At 34.1% G+C, this 26,946-nt stretch overlaps 1 protein-coding gene and 1 long non-coding RNA gene across 4 annotated transcripts in view; one reads left to right on the forward strand and one right to left on the reverse strand.

Annotated features, from left to right (window-relative positions):
• Positions 1-3,668: 3,668 nt before the first annotated feature.
• LOC116668068 lies at positions 3,669-19,911 on the forward strand. Its single transcript, XR_004325146.1, has 3 exons — positions 3,669-3,867; positions 17,767-17,768; positions 19,900-19,911. It is a non-coding gene; the product is annotated as an uncharacterized LOC116668068 (long non-coding RNA).
• WDR78 (WD repeat domain 78) overlaps positions 5,540-26,946 on the reverse strand; it is a 78,490-nt gene continuing 57,083 nt past the window's right edge. For 2 of the 3 annotated variants that reach the window (XM_032494528.1, XM_014564595.2), the window contains 8 exons: positions 24,514-24,600; positions 23,100-23,251; positions 21,061-21,218; positions 20,605-20,723; positions 17,022-17,120; positions 16,196-16,422; positions 14,201-14,357; positions 5,540-6,060 (listed from right to left, as the gene is read on the reverse strand). In XM_032494528.1, the coding sequence (XP_032350419.1) occupies positions 5,998-6,060; positions 14,201-14,357; positions 16,196-16,422; positions 17,022-17,120; positions 20,605-20,723; positions 21,061-21,218; positions 23,100-23,251; positions 24,514-24,600 (1,062 nt within the window). In that variant the 3' untranslated portion in view covers positions 5,540-5,997. Of the gene's footprint in view, positions 6,061-14,200; positions 14,358-16,195; positions 16,423-17,021; positions 17,121-20,604; positions 20,724-21,060; positions 21,219-23,099; positions 23,252-24,513; positions 24,601-26,946 lie in introns of those variants that run through there. The other variant, XM_032494529.1, reaches the window with a different exon arrangement.

The following is a 26,946-nucleotide window of genomic DNA, read 5'->3' on the forward strand; positions in this document are numbered from 1 at the left end:
TTGTAAGTACTGCCTGCAACATCAGGTTTGGGGAATCTTACCTCAGTTCTGCCTTTTAATATCTATGTGACCTTAGGAAATACTTAATCTCTCTAAATCTCAATTTCTTCATTTGTAAAATGTGGATAATAATACTGACTTCATGAGGGGGGTTGTCAAGATTAAATTATACCACGAGTGCTGATCAAGAGTCTCTAGAACAAACAGAACTTTCAACAGATTGACCATTGATGGTAATCATAATGACGGTAATTCTACCAAATAATACACTGCACCATAGTGGTCTTCATGTTAGAATGCTAGTGTTTTAGTATCACCACTCTAGTTTCTAGATAAGAGAGCTTGAAAAAGTAATTTAAACTTTATTCGAGTTTCTAATTTGTAACATGGAAGAATATCCAGGATCAAATGAAATAATGTTCATCATAGCACTGATAAATTATAAAGCATGCCACATATAGCTATTTGATGGTGATGATGACTATGAGATCACTGTACAAATTCGTGAGCAAATGCTAATTATTTTTATTATTTTGAACACAGAGTCAAAATAATAAAAATCTCATCCTTGGCCAAGATTCATACTTACTGCTTCTAGAGGGTGTTTTCCTCATAGGGCACCACTATGCACCCAGCTAGTCTTGTGGGTCATTCACGACTCCTCATGCTCCACGCTTCTCCGGCTGACTCCTCCATCCACACACATCCATTAACTCACCCAGTCTTCGGATCTATCTTTTCAGTTTCCCTGCGATCCGCCCGTTGTTCTCTATCCCCCGCACTGTGAACTCAGCTTTCATTTAGATGCTTTGCAATGGCCTCTCATTTGGCCCTACACTTCTCATCAATCCATTCTCCACACGGCTGCCACAGTGAGCTTTCTAAAACATGTGATTGTTACCCACCCTTAAAATTCTTCAATGGTTTCTTATTTTCTTCAAGGAAAAAAAAAATCAAAATCCCCTTCACGTGGCCTACTTTCATGATCAGACCTCTGTTTACCTGTGCTGGCTTAGATACCCTCAGACTCCAAATGGTCCATCTGTTCCAGACATCTCATAGGTTTTTGAAAAGCCCATGTTCTCTCTCTCAAGGCTTTTGCAATGCTGCTTTCTTCATCTAAAATGCCCTTTCCTCCACTCTTTAAAACTGGTTAACTTCTACTCTACAAGTACCTATAGAACCAACATTGAAATACCTTTTATCTAGATAATTTTGTATAATTTTATGGATAAAAATTTCTTACCATCCATTTTAGTGACTTTTAAAATGCCTTATCAGTAAGAATTAAATGAGTGGCTCAAAATGTTTTTATATGTAATCTTAGAAACAATAATTAAAATTTAAAGCTTCATTTTCTATGGACAGAGCAGCTATTTTCTTTTTATGTTTTTGTTGTAATTTGGGGCTTTTAGAAATTGTTAAAAATGACAAAATAATCAGAATATGTGTAATAATTTAGAAAATGTAATAAAACTATGATCAGTGAGCTATGACGTAAGACCCCTAAAGTGTCTGGGATCCTTTGTTCTTCCTGGTATGATGGCATCACGTCTTTTAATAGCTGACTCATTCAACACATTTTTCATGAGTTGTTCTGAACGCTATGCAAATGTTTCCTCAATTTAAAAAACAAAAAACAATTTTCGTGTTGTAAGATCCATAAGCCTGTTTTTATATGTTCCAACTTAATGGGCATGTTCTGCTTTCTGTTTAATCCAGGAATTAGTTTCATGTAAACTGTTAGCCTTTTAGTTTTATCACCAACTGAGTATGCCAACCTAAGCAAATGAAGGCTGATAGCTTAGTAAATGTTCTATGGATCTGAGGGTGCATTTGGACATTGCACTAAACCCTGGACAAACAAGACATGAAGCCCAGATGTATAAAGGAACAAATGAGGTCATAAGCACAGTCTGTATCTTCCGCAGGAGGAGTGGGGCCTTGGCAAGGACCCAGCCAGCGGCTGAGGGCAAAGAGGTTCTCAGACCAAGAAGCAGGGATGTGGTCTAGGAGAATCAGAATGACAACTACTATTTTTGAGCACCTACTTCATACCAGGCATTTTGCTAAGTGCTTTACATTGCAGGAAAATTAGGCCCCAAACCATCAGCGGGAACACAATCTCATAAAGCAGCCGCAATACTCACCTAAAGAAATTGATCATAGATTCGTTTTTAGTTTTTGTCTTGGGTTGGGGGGTTGATTTTTTCTTGTTATAGAACAAAACAAGAGCTACAACCTATGTTTAGCAACTTCAAGGCTCATACTATGTTCTACATATTTTCTACCATTAGAATGTTTTACCCTCTGTGATGTTAAGACCTTTTGTTAGGATATTGAGGAAATCATACTTAAAATATTAGATCTTGTTATAATATGGGGCAAGCATGAAGCCAACACTTCTTCCATTAATTTGATCATTCATTCACTCAATAAATATTTGCTGCAATAACTTCTCTGTGGAGGAAATGTTCTGGGTATTAAACACACAGTAGTGAGCAAAACACAAGACCCATAGTCCCTACTCTCAAGGAGCTTACAGCCTAGGGCAGGGGGCAGACACCAAGCAAGTGACCACACAGATATTCAGCACAGAGGGTATGAATCTCAATTCAGAAACTCAGGTATCCAAGAAATAGGTTTTCTGTAATTCAGTTTCTAACTCCAAGTCTTCATTCCACCCAGCCGGCAGAAACAAACAACACACAGAAAAACTTAGCATCAGTATCTCTCAGAGTTGGTTTGTTTCCATTTCCCAAAACGTAAGTCTAGCATCTCACTCTGTGCCAAGACCCTTCTATCCTCAAAGCGTTGCTTCTTGCTGGGTTGTTAACCATCCTCAGTGGCCTGGCTTTTCCACTTCCTTCTTTGCTGCTTCTGCACATCACTCGTTGCATGGAGAATGGTTTTTCTGAGGTTGACTGTGGTCCCTCCAAGTCTTACTACTTCCTGAACGATGCTTTTTTAAGAGATGGACGTGGGTCCCCTCTGCTCTATGGATCCACAGGCCTCTCTCTTTTCTCATTCCCCATCCCCTCCAGCCTCACAGAAATTTCACATTTCCCTTCATGTTCCAAGATACTTGGAGCAAATTTAGCATGACTGGGTGGTAGGTCCTACAGAAGGGAGCTCCAAAGGTGCTCTCCTGAGCAGATGAGCTGTGAACTGAGATCTGAAGGGTAAGTAAAGACTAAACACAATGATGGGGAGTGAGGAGAAGTGGGCAGAATGCTCCTAGCAGAAGAGGTATACCTGGCAAGGTCTAATGGCGGGAAAATAAACTGAGAAAAACTAAGTTATAAGCATAAAACCTAAATTATAGAAGAATACATACTCATGTTTTGATGTATGAGACCTCAGCAAACCACATAGACATTAACCATTTATTATAATTTACTACCGCAGTAGTGGAAAACGTGTAAGAACTGTTCAAAGCCTTAGGTTTGAGTTCAAGCCTGACCAGTCACCAGCTCCATGGTCTTTGGTAAATTATATCACCTCTTTAAGCCTTAATTATATCATCTGGAAGATAGGAATTACAGTAATAATACAATGGCTTGCCCTATATGTCTCATTGGATTGCTGTAAGGGTATAACGTGACGATGGGCATGAAGGTGTTTTGTAAACTGCAAAGAACTTTAACATGTACTGTTATGAGCGTGTTGATAACAATCTATTCACAAGTCAAAATTTTCTTTTAGAGAGAATCTTATTGAGATAAAGTGGCAAATACTAAGTTTCTACTCCTCATTTATAATTGTATGTAACTACACAGAGGTGAATCAAATGAACACACTAGATATGATACACAACTATACACTAGTGAATACAATCTTCCTTCCCTAAAGAAATTGAAAGAGCAGGTAACAATTTACCCTCAGACAACAATAAGTTCTATATGAGATGCCTTGTTGAGAATGACCAAATGAAACAATGAACCTAGCACAGAATAGGAGCCTACAGTGAGCCCAGTCACCACTCCCTCCTTACGCTCTTAACTAGCCCATTGGCATTGTGTGTGTGTGTGTGTGTGTGTGTGTGTGTGTGTGTGTGTTTAAGGATAAAATGAGATGGCAACAACTGGGCAGAATTCTCATTCAATTATTAAAACTTAATGGTAAACTCTACATTATATGTCATTAAGAAGTGCAAATTAAAACAATGAGGTACCACTGCATACCTATTAGAATAGCCAAAATTTGAAACACTGATAATAACAAAGCTGATGAGGACGGAGCAACCGGAACTCTCATGCATTGCTGGTGGGAATGAAGAATGGTACAGCCACTTTGGAGGACAGTTCAGGGGTTTTCTGTTTTGTTTTGTTTTTTGTTCTTTACAAAACTAAACATACTCTTACCATATGATTCAGCAATCACACTCCTTGGTATTTTCTCAAAAAGTTGAAAACTTATCCCACATAAAAACCTGTACGTGGATGTTCATAGCAACTTTACTCCTAATGGCCAAAATTTAGAAGCAACCAAGTATCCTTCAGTAGGTGAATGATATACTGGGGTACATCCAGACAATGCAATATTATTCAGCACTAAAAAGGAATGTGCTATAATGCCAGGAGCAGACATGGAAGAAGCTCAAATTCATATTACTAAATGAAAGAAGCCAATCTGAAAAGGCTACATGTTGTTATGATTCTATATGATGGAACAGGTTCAGTTCATGATCCAAGAATAATAAAATAGGTTTATTTTTTCATTTAGGCTTGATGAGCAATGACAGTAGAATATGTACAAAATTTTAAAGATCAAAAATTTATAATAAAAAGAAACACATTTTTCAATTAAATTTTTATTTTGCCATCCAAGGTGCTACGGGAAGTCTAAACGTTTTAAAAAGACAAAAAAGTTAATGACTTACACAAGTAGAAAATATATCAGCCTTATAACCTGACCTAAGCTTTCAGTCCACCTAAAAACTGCCTCACTTTTGTGTAAAGGATGGTGCCAAAGAAATGGATTGTGAAGAAGTGGATACTTGTAAAAGGTAGTCCCCACTGTTGCAATGAGTCCATTCTCAGTTTTTAATATATGTTATTTTTCAGACAGTTTAGTGAGTTTCAAGTGCCTTATCCTCTCATCTCCACTTAGAATGGTTTATAGCACAGGCCATACTGTCCTATGGTCTCAAGACTTGTTAAAACAAACAGCACGGAACACTGTTAGCATTCTATATTTGGAGGAGTTGCTGTCCCCCACCCCTCCTATTTCCACAAGCTCGCTCTAGAACCCTTCACAAAATAACATCCTGACGCAAATAATCAGGGACTTTCTATTTTCTCTCTGGGCCCACTTAAGAGCAGATTCTGGACACGCAGAGGAGGGTGCCCTGATGTGTCCTAAACTAACTCTTCTCACTGAATTGGGAGTGTGGTGCCTGCTGGCCAGACAGTGCAATTCTGACATTTGCTGTCATATCTTTTGCTTGTTAAATAGTCTAACAAGGTTCTATAGCTTCAGATTTAAGAGGATAAAATTCTTATTTAAAATTGGGTATGTGAATCCAATATTCTTATAATACTAACATCTGCAAAATTCATAAATCCTGGAAAACAGAGCTAAGAAAGCAGAAGATTTAAAAGTCTATGGAACTTTGTCTTAATAAAGATCCTAGTTTAAGTAATTCTAGTAATTTCCAAGCTTTGCTTCTAAAGGAGTAACAATTTTCTAACCTATCTGGACATTTTATAAGTACATATAATGTACTTATATGTACTTGGAATATGACTAAGGAAAAGAATAGGAATACGTTTCAAAAAATTAAGGAAAACCCAACAAAACTCTTACAATTAGCTTAAATGACAAACTAATCACATTTCTCTGAAATAAAAGTTCATGAAATTTATATTAAATTCTGATGGACGTTATACATCAAGTGTATATTTTGTTTTCTAAAATCAAAATCCCAGTTTACTGCATACATACCAGACTATTGGATATTAAACACTGTTCCTTTAAACAGCAACAAAAAAGATACTACTGATGATGAGTTATGCTTTGACTTGACTTGGGCTGAAGCAAATTTTCTATTACATCTCCCTAAGAGAAAAAAAGTCACATAATTACAATGCAATAAAATACAAATTAAAAGGTAAAGTAGTCTTTTAAATGCCATTCACAATTTATAAGCTAGTGATACACATATAAAGGGCATCCAGTAAGACTGTAAAAAAGAAACAAACCAAGGTAAGCTGAAATAATAGCATTTACTTCCTAGTATGAATCTGCTTTTTCCTATGAGAGACTCTCTTAATGAAGTTTGATAAACAATTTTATAAGGATTCAGTAAAGGGACAATTTTGGCAGCACCTGTTTAGCCTTAATGTTTAAACCTCAGTTTTCTCATCTGTAAAATAACTTTTAGTCGTAATGGTTTCTTAAGCCCTTTCCTGATCTGTAGTGTTTGATTTAGACAGAGTAAAATGTTTGAATTTCTATGTGGGTTTTGTATTTCATTTAATAATAATGATCTTGGTACTAAAGAGATAAATGATCATATATAAGAGAATGAAACTAAGGATGGGAGTTGGATTTTCAAGAAATACATAGACAGGAATTGGAAGAAGACTGGAATTTTCTCTAACATAATAAAGGTGATCTTGAGGAAATCACTGATATCTGGGAATCCTAAGTTTTCTTGAGTGTATAACGGAAATATTAACATCCACTTCTAAAGATTGTTCTAAGAGGTAGATGAGCTAACACAGGTGATAGTGTTTTATAAACTTGATAATATTCTGTAAGTCAGTTCTTCTCTTTTAGTCTATACTATACTCTCTTCAGCACTTCCCCATCCTTTAAGCCCTGACATCAAATCAGTTGCCAAGTTGCTTCTCAAACGTACCTCTTTCTAGTTCAGTCTCTCACTTGGACAAACGTAGTGGATCACTACTGCAATTTCTTCACTGTTGTAGTCTTAGTGCCTAAAACAGACCCTGTCACGTAGCCCCTATTCCATAAATAATCTATTGAATAAATGGTCTATTTTTCCTGTCTTCAGTGTCTCTCAGCATTAATTTATATAAATTTTTTATTTTATTTCTTATTTAAACTTTTTATTGTACCTGATGTACAAAATTATGTAAAGTTATAGATGTACAATATAGTGATTCATAATTTTTAAAGATTATACTCTATTTATACTTGTAAAATGTCGTGTTGCTTGTATGTTTATATTTTTTGAAGATTTCACTTATCTTTTTATTTTTCCTTTAACTAGGGGGAAAAAAAGTAAGCACTCAAAGTATAGAGGAAAAGATGGCAAACATTCGTATACTGAAAGATAAGAGTAGAAATAGTACCAAGGCGTGATTCTCTACCAGCTGCCTCCAGAAAAGAAGATGCTTTGTGCAATGCTCCACTGAAATTGGCTTCTGCCAAGTGCTTAAACCATAATTCTGTTCAATGTAAAACTTAGGCCCCTGGCAACCAAACCCTATTGTACCAGGAGAGTTGGTGCTGCAACAATAAATGCTAATAGCAGCTACCTATACTGCAAAGCTATCATTGCAAGGCTTGGACCTGACTCCCCTGTTCATGTCAGGCATCAGGCTGATGTTATCACTAACCATGACCCCTGAGTTGGTAGGATAGGGCAGGTGCCAATGTTCTGCTGTGTCCTATCACCATAATATTCTGGTTCTTGATCACATTGGGAGGGTCCAGAATTTCAGAAATCATGTCACTTAAAACCTCCATAGCCCAAAGCTGAAAGTCCTTCTCCTGCTTTGCAAGGCCACAGAGGGGTGATGGGCAGTGAGACTATGAGGGGGTGTTGTGGTCCTAAAACTGCTATCAATCCTTTCTCCATGGGTTTTCCTCAATGAACCTTGCTCCACACATGAGATGCATGTACTGTCTGGGACTTTGCCTTTGTAAAATACATATCTACCCCAAATCAACAAAGGTCACCTTTGCCTTGAATATTTTTTAATAAAAGAAATAAAACTTCACTGATAAAGTTGAAGTTCTCTTTGCACCCCTCCCCACTCCTTTTCTACTCTGTCTTTCACTTCCAGAGGCATCCTTTATCATGAATTTGCTGCACATCTTTCCTGTATAGTGAAATCATTACTTTCAAAATTTTGATCCACTCTTGGTTAAAATTAATGCAGAAATTATAGGTCATAATGTTACTTGATAAGACATTTTGATAGGAAATAATAGTTTGACATGAATTACTTTGAGACTTCAAATTATTATTATGATTATAACTGTTCTCTGAAAAGCTAAGGTGGAAGTGTATCAGTTAAGCCTGCAGTTAGCTGTAAGTAACATAAAACTTGATTAATAATTTTTCGTTTAATTTCTCAGAAATATAACCCTGAACTCTTAAAATATAATGACCAAAAAGAATGAAGAACTTATTTGCATTAAGAAACAATTTACCAACATATAGAATAATTTGTTAAAATTTTGTTCATCAGCATTGAAGTCAATAACACACACACACACACACACACACACACACACACACACACGTTTGTCAAAAATATTCAGAATCTCTAGGCTTAGCTTCTGCTTACAGAGCATATTGCTCAAAATAAAAGATATCTCTAACTGATTTAAATCTAAACACAAAAATGAAACATGTTTCTTTCAACATTCCAGTCTATATTCTTTACTTTTACTAACAATAAATATGCCCACTAAAGGACACAGTTTTGATTTTTGTGTTTAAGTAATATTACATAAATCATAACATATTGCATTTACCTTCTTACAATTTGCTTTTGTCACTCAACACTGTGTTTTTTTAAGATTTACTCAAAAATTGTCATATTGACACATTGAAATATACATCATTTAAAGTCTGTATTATAGTCACTCCTGTGAATGTGCCATATTTTATTTATCCAGTCTTCCACTGATGATTATTTAGGTTGTTTCCAATTTATCAATATAGAAACAAGGCTGTTATGAACATTCTTTTCTCATTAGTATGTCTTTCAGACCCTTAGCAACAAATTAAACAAAGCCCTGGGAGATATGCAGAATCCAAACAGATGTCATTTCAGCATCCGTAACAATTACAGTCCTATCAGATAGGAGGCTGTAGTGATTTAGGATTAATGATACAGTAAATAAGTGAGTTGAAATCAATCAACAGATGCAGCAACACATGCAGATATGCAGACTTCAATGAGAAGATGGAAGATGCAGGTAATATATAACTATACTTGAGGAGACATGGGCTTTGAGACTACACCATTCGGAGAGCAGTGACAAAACAGCCGTAAAACAGGGCTCAGCCTGACAGCCAAGGTTGTCAGGAAAATGCCCTTAAATATCTGCCATCAGTATGTATCAGCCAGTTGGGGAAATAATCTCCAAAACTACTTTTTGTTTCATTTGTTTCTTTATTGGAAAAAATTACTTTTACCCTAAGAAGAATAAGAATTGTGTATTGAAATAATGCAGCAGATCAAACAGGTAATTGTAATACTTCTGTATTAAGGAATTTGTACACACTTGATATTTTAAGAATTCATTATATGTGAGAATTTGTCATACTAGATTTTCTAACAGACAAATTTGTGAGTCTAATTTATATGTGTGTTTGGGTAACTGATTTAGACTTGTAATCATAGATTGAAATATTATTAATTTGTAAAGAGCATTGGAACATTTAAGAACATTTAAGACACAGCATATTCAATATTTTAAATTGATTAAGCTAATAACAATTCATTAAGTATCTGAGATGTGTTTGCCCTAAGACAACTGAAGGACTTAAAAATCCAATAGATTAAACTTATAAATGGAATTTAAAGGATTTAAGGAAATTTAATTGTTACAAAAGCTCACTTGAAAATATGTATTGAAATCTGCTGGACTTAATAAAATACATAATTTAAATGTAAGAACTTAGGTAAACTAAGTTTTTAAAAATTTTTGTAACATATTTGAATGTAAATGTTTTAAGTGAATCTAGACTGAGCAATATTCTCTGTGTACAAAAGAAACATTAAAAAAAAAAACCACCTCACATTACTACATTATCTATGTCTCCTGATACACATGTGCTAAAGAATCTCTATTGTATCAATGGCTTATGAGGTATTTGAATTTTCCGTTTTATTGAATGCTCTCCCGAGAGGCCATGCTAATTCATATTCTCATGGCCCTTGTGGAAGGATTCCTAGTTCCTTACAACTCTGCTAATGCTTCATGTTGGCTAACATTTTAATTTTTGTAAATCCAGAATCTTATATGATTTTAATTTCATATTTCTTCATTATTAGTGACAGTGAATGTTGCTTCACAAGTTTATTTGATAATCTAGTTTCCTCTTCTATGAGTTAATATTTTTGACATTTGCTCATTTAAAAAACTGAATTGTTCTCATTGTTTTGCAGGAGTTTTTCTTAATATATAATGGATATTAAATGTCTTCTATATATCTTGGAAATTTCTTCTTCCAATCTGTTTCTTTTAACTCAGCAAACGGAATCTTGAGCAGAAAATGTTAACTTTGACATAAAAATCATACAAAGAATAACAGGTTTATTGAGAGTTTACTATGTGCCAGTAATAGCTCTAACCACTTTGCACATATTAACTCAATCTTTCTAACAACCTTTGATTCTGGTACCAATATTATGCCCATTTTACCAAAAAAAGGAAAAGGAAACAAATTTTTTTTAATTAGGGGGTTGGGGGAGGTCTTTTAAAAAATCTATCCTTAACCTTAAATCATTAGGACATTATCTTGCATTTTATTTTAGGAATTTGTTTACTTTCACAAAGTCTTTAATCTATTTGGAGTTCACCATTGTCCAAAATAGGAATCTATTTTTTTTCCCCCAAATCACTTCTAGAATCATAAACCTTAAATGGCTTTCCATAATCTGTAAAATAAAGACCAAACTCCTCATCATGGCAGTCATACATTTTCCAGCTCAGAAATTACCCACCTGGCTCTTTTGTCATTTTTCTCTCAAGCAATCTCTTTTACCAGTCAGAAAAATCAACTATATCCTTAAAGTGCCAAGGACCTTTTCAGTTCTGTATCTCTGCTCAAGCCTTTCTCTCAGTCTGGAATAATAGTTCCACATTCTTGTCTACAAGGGAATATCCTGATCCTCCAAAACACAGTTGAAATTTAATCTCCTGTGTGAAAGCCTTCCCCAAAGCATTCTTGTTTTTTCTTTTTCTTCTTTCAAAAGTCAACTATTTTCCTGCTCTGTGCTTCTATAGGAGTTTGTTTATTATTTCGCTCTATATGACTTGATTTTATTTCTTGAGCACATGTTGTTTCTTTCTTAGAAACCATATGTCTTTTGTTTGTAGGTTTGGTCATTCAGACATCCATTCGGCATTGGCTGAATGTCTATTAGGTGCTAGTGCTGTGCTAGATGAATATACAAGTTTCTAAGCAGCTCAAACTAGGAAGAAAGAGATGTATACAAAATATTTTCATTTCTATTGATAAGTTATTGTGGTACTTGATAGGTACTACGGATAAATACATATGATGAAAAGAATCAATATGCTAATGCTCACAGATTTCTCTTCTATCACTATCCCAATACATACTAACAAAAATTTCAGAACAACTCAAGTCCCCCTCTCCATTGCCCCAAGTTCAGAGCTTGTGGACAAGTTTTTGGAGCTCTTGTGGGATAGAACTGAAAGAATTACAGAGATTAAAAAGGGATGGATTTAGGCCTTTTAGGATTTGAGAGATATGGACAGAAGAAGAAAAACAACTACTTTGAATGATATATTTGGATTCATTTTAATGGTTTTTTGAGAGACAAATAAAGAATAGAATTCTCTTTTAATTTCTTTTCACTGTTGAGCTATGTATCTTAGACAAGGTCAACTGTGGGCACAAACATCCCTATCCTGTTAAAATATCTTGTATTCAATGAATGTGTGAGAAATTGAAAATATTAAAATGTTTTATACCATGGAAAAAATAAGCCATTAAGGTTGCATTCCTCAGAGTAGAATAAAATTATTATGTAAGGAGACCAATGCAGTTTGAAAAAAATTACTTTATGTAGTGTAATGATTTGTAACACAGATAAGTAAAAAGAAAGACTGAAATTCATCTATGATCTTACCCTTAAGAAATAATGCTTCTAATAAGTTGAATTTTTTCTCTAGTGTTTAAATGCATATTTATTCAACAAACATTTACTGGCTAACTACTATAAGCTAGACCCTGTAGTGGGCCACATGGATGTAGCCCAGAACAAAAGAGAAAAAATTCGTTGTTTACATGGAGCTTGTAATCTAGCTGTGGGAGACAGGCAATACACAAAATAAATCAATAAAGAATATGGTATATTCAAAGACAAGCGTTATTAAGAAAAATAAGTCATGGAAGAGTATTGACTACAGAGTGTGGGGGAGAGTAGAGGTTGCAATTTTTTTAAAAAGTGGCCAGGGAAGACTTCATAAAGAAAGTGACATTTAAGCAAAGACTCAGAGTGGGTAGAGGAACAAATCCTGTGGATTTCATGTAGAGGGAATGACAAGCACAAAGTCCCAAGCAAGCTAGTATTTACGTAGGTAGGTATTTTCTGTTTGTTTGTTTATTTAACATTTATAGTCCATACGGTTGGGGTAGAACTCTACCCCCTACATGTAACCCAAATCCAAACAGCACATTTGACTTTCCTGGCCATATTTCCTTCCGGATGGATATTTAGAGTGCTTCCTTTTTCTTTCTTTTTTTCTCTTCTTTTTCCCCTCATCCTATAACAAAATATGCTATATTTAATTTATTTGACTGCCTTTATGAATATTTCTATATAGAATAGGGTCCCCAAAGTGGGTAATCCTCATTCAGATTGCCAATTTCTTCCAAAGAGGTTATACCAGTTTTCATTTCAACCATCAGTGTAGGAGAAGACATATCTTATCAAATGTTTGCCAGCACTAAGTAGTACCATTAAAAAAAAACTTTGTCAATTTGATAAATGAGCATGCCATCACATTTTAATGTAATAAATTTTTATTTCTTTGTTAGTGAGGTTGAATTTTAAAATATATTTACTAGCCTTTTCTTTGTGAATGAATTGTTTCTGACCATTAACCACTCTTCTATTGGAGCCTTAATGTTTTTTGTTATTGATTGTGCATATTTTTAGTATTCTAACATGCTGATTATGTTCACGGTACTATTTACCAGATTACTCCTTAAAACAGAAATTTAAACATAAACAGAAAAAAACTGAAAAGCTATCTTGAAAATAATGGGCATCTATACAGCACATATACAATGGAATATTACTCAGCTGTAAAAAAAAGAATAAAATTTTGCCATTTGCAACAACATGGATGGTCCTGGAGAGTACTACACTTAGTGAAGTAAGTCAGATAGAGAAAGACTGTATGTTTTCACTGATATGTGGAATCTAAAAAATAAAACGAATGAATGTAATAAAACAGAAACAGAATCAAAGATACAGAGAACAAATTAGTGGTTACCAGAGGGGAGAGGGGTGGAGAGAGGAGCAAGCTAAGGGAAGGGGATCAAGAGGTACAAATTGTTGGGTATAAAATAAATAAGATACAAGGATATAATATACAGCAAACAGAATATACCCAATATTTTATAATAACTTTAAATTGAGTATAATCTAAAAAATATTGAATCGCTATGTTGTACATCTGATATGTAACATTGTAAATCAACTACACTTCAATTTAAAAATTTTTAAAAGTAAAAAATTAATTAATTTAATTAAAATAGGTTTGAAGAATAATGGGCATCTAATGATATTGATTTGCTTCTCAAAGTTTTACAACAAAGTTTTGATATTTGAAGATCAGAGTGTGGGAGTTGGATAATGCTAAACCAACAGAAGCAAATGCTTACTTCATGAACATTGGATAATATCTAAAAATATTATTTCTTGTAAAAGTCTTTGCATATTTACAGTAAACAGTCCCAACCAAGGCGTAATTTTAAGTTTTTTCATATAACATTTATAATTACCCTGCTCAACAATGTTATTCTATCATTTTATAGATACAGAATATGAGGCTCAAAGAAAACAAGCCAAGCAGGTTCCATGCCTAGTAGGTAGCAACTCTTGGGACTTACGTTCTTTCCATTGTACCACACTTTAGATATTTAAGGAATATAAACTTCTTGTGTGACACAAAATCACAACTGAATAAAATCCTAAGATGACATAAAATTTTGACTATTGAGTCTTACCCGGCTAGATTCCAAACCAGTGGGCATATTTCTTAATTCATACACAGCAACTTGTCCATCACTGTCTCCCACCAGAAGGCAATCTGTTTGTTTGGCGAAGAGAACAGTTGTGAACTTGATTCCAGGGTTAGCAACATTCACAATCAGGGGGTCCAAACTGCAATGAAATACTTTATTTGTAAATTTAGTTACTGTTAATATGTTCTTTTTAGATACAGACTAAAAAAAGTCTGAGATATTTTTTGTGATTTCATGTAACAAAAACCAGAAGCTTCTTTATGTGTCTCCAAAATCAAAATAACTGCTTCTCACTCCTTATTCAATTAAAACTTTCATTTTTTCAGTAAACTAATTTCAACTAGATAAATTAAAGCAATTCACAATTAAGATGTGAACTCATAATTTAAACTACCACAATGATTAATTTTATGTATTAACTTGGATAAGCTATGGTACCCAGTTGTTGAGTCAAACATCAAACTACACATGGCTGTGAAGGTTTTTTTTAAGATACAATTAATTTAAATCAGTAGAATATGAATAAAGCAGATTACCCGCCACAAAGTGAGTAGGTTTAATCCAAATTGTTGAAAGCCTTAAAAGAAAAGACTGAGGTCCCTAAAGTGGAATAAAATTCTGCCTCCAGACTGCATTTGAACTCAAGACTGCAGTATGGACTCCTCTGATGGAGATTCCAGATTGCCAGCTTGTCATGTAAACTTGGGACTTGCAGGCTCCACACAGGGAGATTTTTAAATCTCTCTCTCTCCCTCTGTCTGTCTTTGTTGGTTCAGTTTCTCTAGAGATCCCTAATGCAACTCCTTAAACAATGAATATATTTTAACAGAAGGATATTTTGATCCAAATGAACCCCTGGAACATAAATGAATGCTCTGTACAAGAACTTTTCCTACTCTTGGTCATCCAAAACAATCTACTGACACCCTAAAAAACAACGGAAGTAGTCACTTGCATACTGCTTCTGAAGAAATGTTGCCCTGGGAAGTACAGTTTTACTGGAAAAAATTAGAATCAGAGGTGGAATCATTTAAGTAGCCATTTTATACATTAGTCATTTCACACTTAAAAATAAATTGCTTTATATTGCAATCCTTGATTTTTGGTCCAAACTGTTTTATAGGACAAGCTATGACAAATTTACTAAACCTAGGAAAAAAATTTTCCATTAAGAATAAACCCATTGAATTTTACATCATTTAAACAAGAAAATTTTTCCATGCTGCTTCTGTTAATAACTTGCCTACAATATTTTCCAATAATTGTAGACAAGTTATTAACTTTCTTACAATATTTTACAATTGTTTTCTTAGAAAACAAGATCTACAATATTTTCTAATATTGAAATATTGATGGAAGAAGAATCATTAAACATTTTATCACAGCATTGTATAAACTTTCATATTAAAAAGGATAGATGGCACAACATTGTAAACTGACTACAACTCAATGAGAAGAAAAGGATAGATGGTCTAGATGACACTCTAAGAACTTTGGTGTAACACTTAAAATCAAAAATTTTAATTAAATGCATGTGCCTTCAAGTATGTTTTGAAACAAGGTAAGAGAATAAGTAAATATTATAAAAATAGTTATTTTGTTCCCTTTTGTTACCTTATTATAGAAAGTCTTTACTTAAGAACAGCTAGCTGCCTCTCTGAATTCCTCCATAAACCAGGTAATGAGAAAGAATTCAAGGTAGTTATGATATCCTATATCAGCTTGTAAAAGCTTGAGGAGATGGAGTAAAGTAACATTTTCATTCAAATATTTTTAAAACCACATATGCTATACGTAGTTAACATTAACATATCATCCTGGCATATATTTTTACTCATAAAGGACTCTTACAGTGTAAACTATTACTTTTTTTTAAAGTAACTATAGTTCTCTCTAACCAATGTCAAAGCTATCAGGCATCATTTCGATTGAACAGCTTCTACCAGAAATATTTCCAAGAAAAATATTAACACTTACGTGCTGATGTGAAGATCCCAAATCTCCACTCTACTCTCATTCGCAGCTGCAAATATATAGGATGACTTTGGAGACCAGGCAACATCATAAACAACATAAGAAGTTGGATAAAAACTCAAAAATGGTTTGAAATTCTCATGCTGCCATATAATAACACCCCAATCTGCAGAACAGCTTAAGAATACGTCATGACAAAATGGATTCCATGCTATTTTATACACTGGACCCTAGATTTAGAAAAATAAATTAAAATACATAGGTAAGTAGTATTCAATATCTTATACTTTAAATTTGACCAAAAAATTTAAAATGCTCAGATTTCTAAAAGGTGCATTATTGTGTGGGTATTATTTTAGCTGAGAATAATGTCAGGAATTGAATCTCTTCCCAAAATTATGCCAAACAGAAACATAAAAATATAGTTGCTATATATTATACTATTTAAAAATATATAAGAAATAGTAAGAAAAATAAACCGAAATAAAGGAGAAAATGAAGAAAACATAGTTGGAACAATCATAAAAGATGCAGAGAATAGGTACATGCCAGAGACAGTTTTACTCTGGGATCAGCATGTTATCATCAGCAAAGTCTTTTAGAAACAAATAAAAGACTTTAAAAACTTGCAAGAAGTCAAAGCTATCTAGAAGCCAGATTTAATGTCCCACATATTATTGGTGTTTTCTATAGAAGAAAGCACTTAATTCAAATTGGTACTTTTAACTCTGAAGTTGTAATTCATTGCATAAAAATACAGTCCAGTGGCACTATTTTTTCAGAAATATTGCAAGATAAAATTTTCCATACCCACTGTAATTAAACTAACCTTATGCCCTCTGTAGGTATCTAAATATTGTTCATTATATGAACAAGAACATTTGTGAATATGACCTTCTTCAGTGCCAGCCAAATAGATATTTGTGTCCTACAATACAAAAAAATCAAAATTCATTGGCTTGTGATATATTAGTAAATGTGCTAAACAGAAGAGTAGACAATTCAAGATCTCTTAAAAATCAATTCAAGAACCAAAACTAGAAATACAATCTTGAAGACAGTTGACTATTATCTTTTTCTTTCTCTCATGATTTTACAATAATTAAATTACCTGAAGGACTACTGTGCCGAAGGAAAGACAGATTTTTTTTTCTTTGCTAGAATAGAGGGTAGAACTTAGTGTCCTGTCTGGAAATATCATGAACAAACATTGGCTTAAAATGAGGAAGAAACTTTCTAACATTTGGAGCTACCTGACACTAGAACAAACAGTCCAGGGAAATAGTGTGTTCTTTCAGCAGAACTAGTCAAAGAGAAGACAGATGACTTAACAATAACTATTAATGTATATAATGCTGTAGAAATGGTTCTCGCTGGGAATGAGAGACTGAACCAGATGAAATCGTAGATATCTTTAACTCCAAATGTATGTACCAAGTAGGGATTGAAAATGTATTTTCTACAGTGAAGTCACAGTCAAAAAGTCTGAAAGTCAGTGCTCTGTGTGCTGGCTGTGTAGAGTCAGCATTGCCTGGGAGCATTTTAGAGCTGCAGAATCTCAGGCCCTGTCCCAGACGTACTTAATCAGAATCTGCATTTTAAGATTCCCAAGTGATTTATAAGTGCACTACAATTTGAGACACACTGCTTTAGCGTATGCACTACTTAAGAATGCAATTACCAGATCGCGAGGTATATGTAGTTTAAATTACACAATAAAGTACAATTTTTTCCCAAAGTAGTATTGCCAATTTACATTCAGCAGTATATAAAAGTTCCCTTTGATAATCATTCTCTTCAATAGTTGGTTACATTAGAAATTTTAAATTTTGCCATTCTATTAGGTATAAAATTATATCCAATGGTTTTAAGTCCCACTTATATAGACATTAACAAGGCTGAGCACATTTTTATGTTTCTTGGCCATTTATGTCTCCTCTTCTACATCTCTTGACCATTTTACTAATAATCTTTCTTTTTCATATTCATTTGAATAAGCTTTTTATATATTCTACTACATAAGCTTTGTCTATTACATATGTTGCAAATATCTTCTCCCAGTATATGGCTTATCTTTTTACGTACTTTCTTTAGTGTCTTTTAGTAAACAGAAGTTCTCATTTTAATGTAGCTGGTATAATTTTTATATAGTTAGCATTTTTTGTGCTTTAAGAAATCGTTCCTACTTTTAAGTCATAGAGATATTCTCCCACATTTTCTTCTAAAAGTTTTTGTGCATGATGGAGTAGGGATCTAATTCCTTTTTTTTTAATATGGACAATGATTATCCCAATACTATTTATAAGTTGGTCATCTTTCTCTAGAGATCTTCAAGGTCATTGTCTAAAGTTGGTCTCCTCAATATATAAACTCTGAGTCTCTGTAACAGTTTTATTGGGAAGTTCTCTCAGGAACAACCTCTTTGAGGGAAACAGGAATGGGTAGAGATTTAAGTTGAACTATGGTGTAATTGCAGCAGAGGGCTCAGCCCAATCTATAAGAAGCTTGGGAGCTAAGACAGCCCTTCAGAGCCCTGCCTCCAGGCAAGGAGGCCAAACATATTACACACCCTCTCCCATCAATAAATTTGTCAAACCAGATGATAGACTCAAAAACAAACTACATCAATAATAAAACTAAATTGAAATGGTGTAAACATCACAGTTATAGGCAGAGATTGTAAGACTGGATAAAGAAGTAAGACTTAACTGTATGCTGCCTATAAGAAATATACTTGAAATATAAAGACACAAATAGGTTAAATGTAAAAGGATGGAAAATAATAAAAATATGCTAACACTAGTTAAAAGAAAGCTGGAGTGGCCGCTTTCATATCAGACTAAGTCAATTTCAGAGTAAAGAATATTACCAGTTAATAAATAAGGCCATTTCATAATAAGGGAGTTCATTAATCAAGAGAACATGACAACGCTATACACTCATGTACCTAAAACAAAGCTTCAAGATATATAAAGCAAAAACTGATAGAATTACAAGGCAAAAAAGACAAATCCACAGTTATGGTCAGAGACTTCAATAACTTTCTGTCAATAACTGGTGGAAGAAATAGGCAGAAAATCATCAAGGATATAGTAAGCTTGAACAACATCATCTACCAACTTAACCTGACTGACATTCACAGAACATTCCACACAACAGTAGCAGAATACACATTTTTCTCAAGTGCCCAGAGAACATTTACAAGTAAAGATTACATTCTGGGCTTTAAAACAAATCTCAATAAATTCAAAAGGATTCAGTTTATAAAAAGTTTGTTCTCTGATCATGATGGGATTGATTTAGAAATCAACAGAAAGATCCTTGGGAAAGTCCTGAATAGTTGGAAGCTAAATAACATGTTTCTAAATAACTCATCAGTCAAAGAAGAAATCAAAGGAGCACTGTGGATGTTTTGGACCAGCTAATTCTTTGTTTGGGAGGGGACAGGGTGATGGCTGTCTCGTGCACTGTAGAGTGTTCAGTAGCATTCCGGGCCTCTGCCCACTAGATGCCAGCAGCACTCCTCCCCTCACCCCACCTCCCACAGCTGCAACAACCAAAAATATCTCAAGACGTGGGAAACACTCCCCTCCATGACCACATTGAGAACCACTGTTCTAGAGTCAAGGTGAAAAGCAGATTACAGGAATTTGAGAATGAAAGCAGTTAGAATACAGCTGCAGTGGTAAAAGTGAAGTATGATGAAGGTCTGAACTGCATCAGCAGTAGTGGGCTTGGACTGGAAGAAGTGGGACACTAAAACTTAAACATTGTTTGGGTGATAGGGTAGACTAGAGTAAGAACTCAAGACTTGGTTTGCATAAGTAGGTGGATGATGGTGTCACTAAAGAGATGATCACAGTACATGTAACAGAAGACTGTAGGATATGTATTCTTGTAAGTCTGTCACAGTGGCTGAATTTTCTGACTCCAAAGAACCTCTGGATAAACAGAATTAGAAAAAGTAAAACTATGTTAACAGTGCTCTGATTTGATTTTGGTCCTGATGAGTGTGATGTGAAGAGGTCTTCCTCATCCCCAGAATCATGAGAGTCACCACTCACACTGCAATATGGAGGACTACATCAGGAATCTGGTTTCTCTCAGTATGACTGCAGCAGAGCACCCAAGAGGGGCAAGGAGGGGCATTCAAGTTAAACATGCAGTTGTAAAGATTATCCTTCCATAGCTGCTCAGAAATATAGACCTCTCCTCCAGAAAGCAGATAAAGGACAGCCAACTGGAATGTGCCATTCCTCCTTAGATTGGTATCTATGTCTATGTTTATTTTTTTTTTTATTTACAAGGCATAATATGAACATGGTGAGTTTTGCCTTGTTTTATATCTTAATACACTTCAATTATCAGAAGTTGTTACATGCAGTAGTAAATAATTGGTTGAAATAATTTACCTTGGGGTGAAAAGCAAAACACATTCCAGGAGCTTGTCGAGATATCAAAGCTTCACCTTTCTTTTCCTTTTCCACTCTTTTGCTGGTGCTGGAAGTAGTTCGCCTCAAACGCATCAAATCTTCATTTAAAGAACAGATATTTATCTTATTTACCACATGAAGAAGTATTGTAGATATACTGTGTCTTTTCTGCAGATAATAATATGATGTCTGCCATCTTTAGCATGTCATTAGGCTAAAATTAGCAAATACCAGAGCTAGTGCTTAGAAAAAAAATGACCAAGCCCAGTTTCTCTTATGTAGCCAAACCTGAATTTGTCTCCTCTTACCCCTGGTTCACTAGAAATTTTTAATTCAGGACATAAGAGAAAGATAATTTGATGTGTGTGTGTGTGTGTGTGTGTGTGTGTGTGTGTGTGTGTGTGTGTGTGTATTAATTTATTTTTTTCCTTTTACCATGACAGTCCAGTCCTTTCCGTATAACCCATTTGGAGATTCTTCCATCCGTTGATATAGAAACTAGTATTTCCCTTTTGTCATCGCCTGTTGTTCCTCGATCTTGTTCTATCCACTGAAGCTGCCAGACAGGTCCCAAATGTTTTTGAGGTGATTCACTAAAAAAAGGAAAAGTACTAAATATAAAATTGTTATAATAATTTCTAAAAAGCCTTGGAGTATAAGTTTATGACAACTCCCTAGGGCATCATGACCTCCTTATAGAATGATGCTTTTATGGTGTAAAACTGGACTTTTTACTTTAAACATTATGAAAAAACAGGAAAAATATTGCTAATATTCACTGATGTTTTGCTCATTTCTTATAAACGGAAATTTTTTACTGCCTTTAGCTATATTAGCTATCATAACAGGAATACAAAGGTAAGTATTTTCTTCCTTTTCAGAATCTACTTCTCTTACTCTGTTCATTTATTTTTCCTAGTTGTGTAAATTTAGTTTAGACACATTGGATATAAGTATGTTCATCTCTATAAGGATATGTTTTCATACCTTAAATGAATAAGTTGTTTAAATCTTATTCAAGTGAATAGTTCTCACTCTTCTTCCTGTTTCAGAATTGCCCACTGGCTTGACTCTCCCTATGGCTGAGATTTAAATTTTTTCAGAAGTATTAAAGTCACTTCTCAGATTACTGTTTTCCTATCGGATTAATGGGTTGTTTTGTTCCTTGTACTGACTCTCTTGATTTTTATACAAACCCTCCAAAGCAATAGTTCCTTGCCCTCAAGGAGCTTACAGACTCCTCAGGGAGAAATACAGGTAAACAATTTATAAACAGCACAATACAGACTATGATAAAGGTATAAATTGGATACATAAAAGAAAGGAATGGGAGGATTTCCTGGATGAGGCGACACCAAAGCAAATAAAGGATACAAACTTTCATTTATAAGATGAATAAGATCTGGAAATCTAATGTACAGCATGGTGATTATAGTTAATAGTACTGTATTCCATAAATTTGCTAAGAGAGCGGATCCTAAGTGTTCTCACCACACACACACAAAAAGGTAACTATAGGAGGTGATAGACTTATTAATTAATTTGATTGTGGTAATCATTTCACAATGCATACATGCACTAAATCATCACATTGTACACCTTTAAAAATCACACTGTACAAACTAAATACATATAATTTTTATTTGTCAATTATACCTCAATAAAGTTGGAAACATTTTTATACATTTTTTAAAAAAAGAAGCATACACTGTCAAGCCAAAGGAATTTTGTTGGTGATTGGGCAGAGAAGATAATAAGGAGATATTAGGGCAGAGCAGTCCAGCTGGGGACACAATACGAGGAATTATTAACTGTTTGAAAAATAGCAGTATTGCTGTAGCAAAGGGTGTTACGGCTCAGTGTTATAGCTCAGTTGTGACAGCAACCTGGATCCAGGCGAGAGACCCAGCAGCACTCGGAGGGTTGGAGAACTCAGGTTTATTAAACCAGTGGGCTGAGAGGAGTTATCACTCCAAGCTCTGGATCCCGTCTGTATGTTTACACAGGCTTTTATAGGCTACCAGTCTAGACTTTGCAACATTTTGCAACATCATATGCAAATAAGGTATAACAAAGTTGACTAATTAGGAACAAGCTTTGTAGAAATGAACCAATCAGGAGTGAGAGAACTGGACAAATCAGGGGTGAGAGAAATTGACCAATTAGGAGTGAGAGAAATGGACCAATCAGGAGTTAGCTCAGGGAACCAATAGACTCTTAGGGGTAAGTTCTGCTTTCTTAGAAGTAAGCCATTTCAGAGTTTAAAAAGTGAGATAATGCCACTGGGCCAGGGAACCGAATGGTGCTGGCAGGAGGGTAGTGACCCTGCCTAGGGGTCCTGCCATCTTTTTCATGGGGCTTCCCACCTCGGTATCACTCTCAATAACAACATAAACATTCACTTTAACATTAATTTTTTTTCTTCTCCCTAAAAAAACACATATTATATGTCTTTCTAATTCTTGGATTCTCACCTACTATCCAGAACCGGAACATTACTGTTGCTCTGTACATTATAAATTGCAATAGTGCCATTGTGATAGCCAACTGCTAAAAGGTTAGGTGCTCCAATTGAAAAATCCACAGCAGTAACTCCGTAAGGACTCTGATAAGTACGCTCTGGCCACTGAATAAACAAAATAATTATATTACATTTTAAATTTGGTTTTGTAGACCACAGTAAAGTACGGTATGATGGTGACTGAAGACTAGGCTCGTGGCAGTGGTGATCTGAGAAGAATTAGTCTACATTTACTCACTCCTCTCTTCATAACTTCAAGTGTAGATGAGAACAAAAACCCAATTGGCCGTTTATTTTGATGAATCCTCAGAGCTCAATAATTTTAAGAAATACAGCATGGGCCTTCTACAGTAATTATCATTTTTTATTATGTTTCAGCAGGATTTGTATGATCATCACAGGTCTACCTTCATAAAGAAACAAACAATGGACATCAAGTAATTGTCCTGCATCTATTCCTATCTTCCAGTGTCTGTTTCAGATGCTCGTATTATCCAATCATTTCTAAACAAGGATAGAAGATGTGCCAGAACTCTCTAAGGTACTCTTTTCTACAACTCGGTCAAGAGTTTTATTACATTGTTTTGTTTTAATGTTTAATATAAATCCTTTCTTGTTTCTAACAACATACATGGAAAAGAAGACAACCTGCTGATGATGGACCCTATGTCAATCCTTCCACATGTTTAAAACTGCTTCTTCCTTTTAGACTATATATACTCAGCTTCCTAACAGACTGGGGGTTATTTATAAAAACTCTAATCATTTTTATATGCTCTTCTGATCCTTTTCTAAGTTTTTCACTTTACATTTCAGTTGTGAATTAAAACTAAAGCTGTAAAGTAACAGATTGACTGAACTGTTTAGCCAAAAAAAAAAAAAATAAACATGATTCATTCTCTTTGAAAAATTCATGGCAGTAAGATGGTTATACTAATCTATTTTGTATCTACTGAGGATAGCAGAAATCTATCTTATAAAGTGGTAGTTATTTATATATTAAGAAACAACCTAGTATAAAATTAAACTTAATTTTTAAAGCATTTGCAGATTCATTCTTCTTTATAACAAAGCAGCAATAAACAATAATATTTCAGCCCTAGATCATTATATCTAACAGCACATAGTAGATGCTTAATAAATATTTATTGAATGAATTTACTTTATTCTAAAGTATAAGAATGAATTTTAATTGTTTGTTACAGATTTAAACCAAAGAAAATAGTCTTGCTTGATAAAACTTTCTTGATTTTGTTAAATTATCACACACATATCTACTTTATAAGAATTATATCAACATTTAATTAATTATATCAACATTAATTAATTAATTATATCAACAATTAATTAAATCCTGTTTGAGTTACCATGGGATTCTTTATTGACCAGCAGCAAGCCAATCCTCTTTTCTGCTCTTTAAACCCGAAGTGCCCATAGCCAACAGCCAAAAGGTCCTGAAAACCAGAAAAATACATTCAAAATAAGAGAGGATAGCATAAAAATATTTGCAAATGTATAAAAATGCATATTAATGAACTGTGCTAAAAATAGTGATGATATTTGAATTGAGATTAAAAAATGCCAATATACTATTTTTACTCTACATTTCCATCTTCCTATGCAAAAGTAATAATAATAATCACATTTTCAGACTGAAGAATAAAGTATTCAAAAAGAACCAATTCCTGACAAGTTCTTCTACATATTGAGATAATCTTGAAAAAATTGTATTATGTCATACGGGTTTTTAAGAATGACCTAATCATTTCATATGTAAAATAAAAGACATTTAATTTAAAGACAGGAGCCATGGTGAATTGTGTCTCCTCCCTCAAAAAGTCATATGTCAAAGTCCTAACCCCTAATATGATTATATTTAGAAATAGGGCATTTAGAGGGTAATTAGGGTTAAATGAAGTCATGAGGGTGGGATCCTAATTCCACAGGGTTGGATTCATTACAAAAAGAAGAAAAGACACAAGAGCTCTTTCCCTTCACCATGCAAAGATACAGCAAACTAGGAAGAGGGCCTTCCCCAGAAATCAAATCAGCTGGCACATTTACCCTGGAGGTCCCAGCCTCCAGAACTGTAAGAAATAAATTTATTATTCAAGCCACCCAGTCTGTGGTATTTTGTTGTGGTAGCTCGAGCTGATTAATACAGCAGGTCATTTCAAGAAATGCTTATACAGTTGACCCTGAACAACATGGGTTTGAACTGTGCAGGTCCATTTATATGTGGATTTTTTTCAATAAATATATTAAAAAATTTTTTTGAAGATTTGAGAGCATTTGAAAAAATTTACAGACAAATTGCATAGCCTAGAAATATCAAAGAATTAAGAAAAAGGTTTGTCATGAATGTATAAAATATATGTAGATAATAATCTATCCTTACATAGACATAAGTGATATTCAATATAAAATTAATAATGTGTTAGTTTTCTTACTGTCTTATAATTTTGCTTTCAGAGAACTATATTACCACATAGTATGCCTCTCTCTCATAATTGCAGAAATTGCAGTATCAATCTATCATCTCAGGTAAGTGTTTTTTTAAAAAGATATAACAATGTTTCCAATACTGTATTATGAATAGGACTGCAAAACTGATATGCCATAAACATTTTAAAACTATTCATTCATTAGAGTATAGGCTAGGCCACCCTGAAGCAATTGTATCAGTTATACTAGGCTGCCATAAAGCAATCATATTTCTGCTTTTTCATTATCAACTCGTAACTATATACCTATAAATAAATATAAATTTATTATTCACATTATCTTTTCATCTTGATGTCTTTTTAGTAATATATATAATATCTGCAGTGTTTTGTATCATACAATATTGTTGTAGGTACCAACAGATGATTCATCTGGTAAAGAGATGACATAAACTTCATGGTATGGATAAATACAGCACAGTACTGTAAATGTAGTTTCTCTTCCTTATGATTTTCTTAATAACAATTCTTTCCTCTAGCTTACCTTATTGTAAGAATATAGTACATAATACGTATAACACACAAAATATGTGTTAATCCATAGTTTATGTTATTAGTAAGGCTTCTGGTCAACAGTAGGCATTAGTAGTTAAGTTTTCAGGGAGTCAAAAGTTATACTGGGATTTCAACTGCATGGGGGGTTGGCACTTCTAATCCCCATGTTGTTCAAGGTCAACTGTATAAATACATGTGGACAAAACTTTAATGATTGTCCAAACCCAGCTTTTTCTTATAATCAGAATACCTTCATCAAAAATATTATTATAATATCCTACCACCACCCTACCTTCAAGCCAACATCAACTCTGCAATTCTCTCTGCCTTAAAATACCCTTCACCACTACCCTTTTTACCCTGACATTGATAAACTCCTATGCATCTCTTCTAGACTCAGCACAGGGTCACATCCTCTAAGAAGTCTTCCCACAGCACTATTTATTTTCCTTATTGAAGCACACAGGAAGCTATTATATGGTCAAGGTCCATGTGTGACTAAATTACTACTGTATCTCTAATGCTTTAACAGAGTTCCTGGCACAGACTGAAAGTTTGATAAATATTTATAGAATGAATTAATAAACATGATAGATGCCATTTGTCATACTTTTTTTAGCTTCATTTAAAATTACTTAATCTTATCCTCAGTAGCAATATATTAATTTTTTAAATGCTAGTATATTCAGTTTCATAAAATGATTCATCTGTCTTTATTATACTGGTCATTACTGATTTTTTAAATTTCACTTATCTATAAGATGTTCCCAAATATAGTTTTATAAAGACAAATCCGTGCTG

Source organism: Camelus ferus, chromosome 13, assembly GCF_009834535.1.
Source record: "Camelus ferus isolate YT-003-E chromosome 13, BCGSAC_Cfer_1.0, whole genome shotgun sequence".
NCBI classification, from domain to species: domain Eukaryota; kingdom Metazoa; phylum Chordata; class Mammalia; order Artiodactyla; family Camelidae; genus Camelus; species Camelus ferus.